General features: G+C 48.2%; 1 protein-coding gene across 1 annotated transcript in view; it reads left to right on the top strand.

Moving 5' to 3' along the window:
- Nucleotides 1-337: 337 nt before the first annotated feature.
- Nucleotides 338-1,048, top strand: part of sh3gl2b (SH3 domain containing GRB2 like 2b, endophilin A1) — a 16,015-nt gene continuing 15,304 nt past the window's right edge. Inside the window, exon 1 of the mRNA XM_016466673.1 lies at nucleotides 338-466. Within this exon, the coding sequence (XP_016322159.1) occupies nucleotides 422-466 (45 nt within the window). The 5' untranslated portion in view covers nucleotides 338-421. The remainder of the gene's footprint in view (nucleotides 467-1,048) is intronic.

Here is a 1,048-nt window from a genome sequence, read left to right as displayed (position 1 = left end):
GGTTTGTTTTTTTTTCACACGGATGTTGTGAAATGCAATTGTTACGAAATGCAGACGTGTAATAGCTGCTATAATGATATTTAACACGTCCGTATTTCGGCTGCAGATTGAAGGAGGATCTTTAGGAGTTATTCACGGTATGCTGGATGTAATTTGTTAATGCTTTTACACTTTTAAATTTCCTTTCAATTAATGAATATGTCTATGCTTGTGACAACTAGCCCCGTTGAGAGATCACGTGACGCCGCTGCTGTCCGCGGTGCTGAAATCATCCGCGCGCGCTGAGGGCGGGTCGTGTGACGTCACGCGTGACGACATCCTCGGACCAGACACTCGGCGAGTCCGCGCGACCGTAACGGATATTTGCGCCTCAAAACACCGATAAAACCGTCACTTGACGCTGAACAGATAAAGCGCGGAGATGTCTGTGGCGGGGCTGAAGAAGCAGTTTCACAAAGCGACGCAGGTAAGAGCGGAATCCGTCCGTTTCTTCGCGACGCGTTTGATCCGCGCGAAAGCGTCAGTCCGTGTGAGACCGGTTCACAAAACGAGTTCGGTCCAGAAACCGACGCTAACGTCTGCGGACAGACGGTGAACGGGCTTGTTTATGAATGTATGAAAACAGCGCGAGACCTGCGGGGGACCGGACGCCGTCACGTGACCCCAGATATGGCGCGATGCTCACCTGAGGAGAAAGCTAGGGACAGATTTAGCAGGTTTTTTGGTTTAATTCAGCTTCTGTATAGACGAAAACCTTACTGTCTTCTTGAATATAAAACGTTGTAGTTTCCCTTATTGAATATTCAAATGATTATTGTACAGGGAAGAACAGTGACCCCGTAGCGGGGCATGTTGTCACAATGGTAGCCTGAGTCGAGAATTTATGATATGAAGAAAACTCTATTGTGAGTGTGTGTGTGTGTGTGTGTGTGTGTGTGCATGAGTGAGTGAGTGAGTGAGTGTGTGTGTGCGTGAGTGAGTGAGTGTGTGTGAGTGTGAGTGTAGATAAATGTGTCCCTGGAGCACAAAAGCAGTCTCAAGTCGCTGG

The sequence above is a fragment of the Sinocyclocheilus anshuiensis genome, unplaced genomic scaffold (assembly GCF_001515605.1).
Source record: "Sinocyclocheilus anshuiensis isolate Anshui unplaced genomic scaffold, SAMN03320099.WGS_v1.1 scaffold444, whole genome shotgun sequence".
NCBI classification, from domain to species: Eukaryota; Metazoa; Chordata; class Actinopteri; order Cypriniformes; family Cyprinidae; genus Sinocyclocheilus; species Sinocyclocheilus anshuiensis.
The sequence above is the reverse complement of the archived record's forward strand: the minus strand, read 5'-3'. Positions and strand labels throughout refer to the sequence as shown.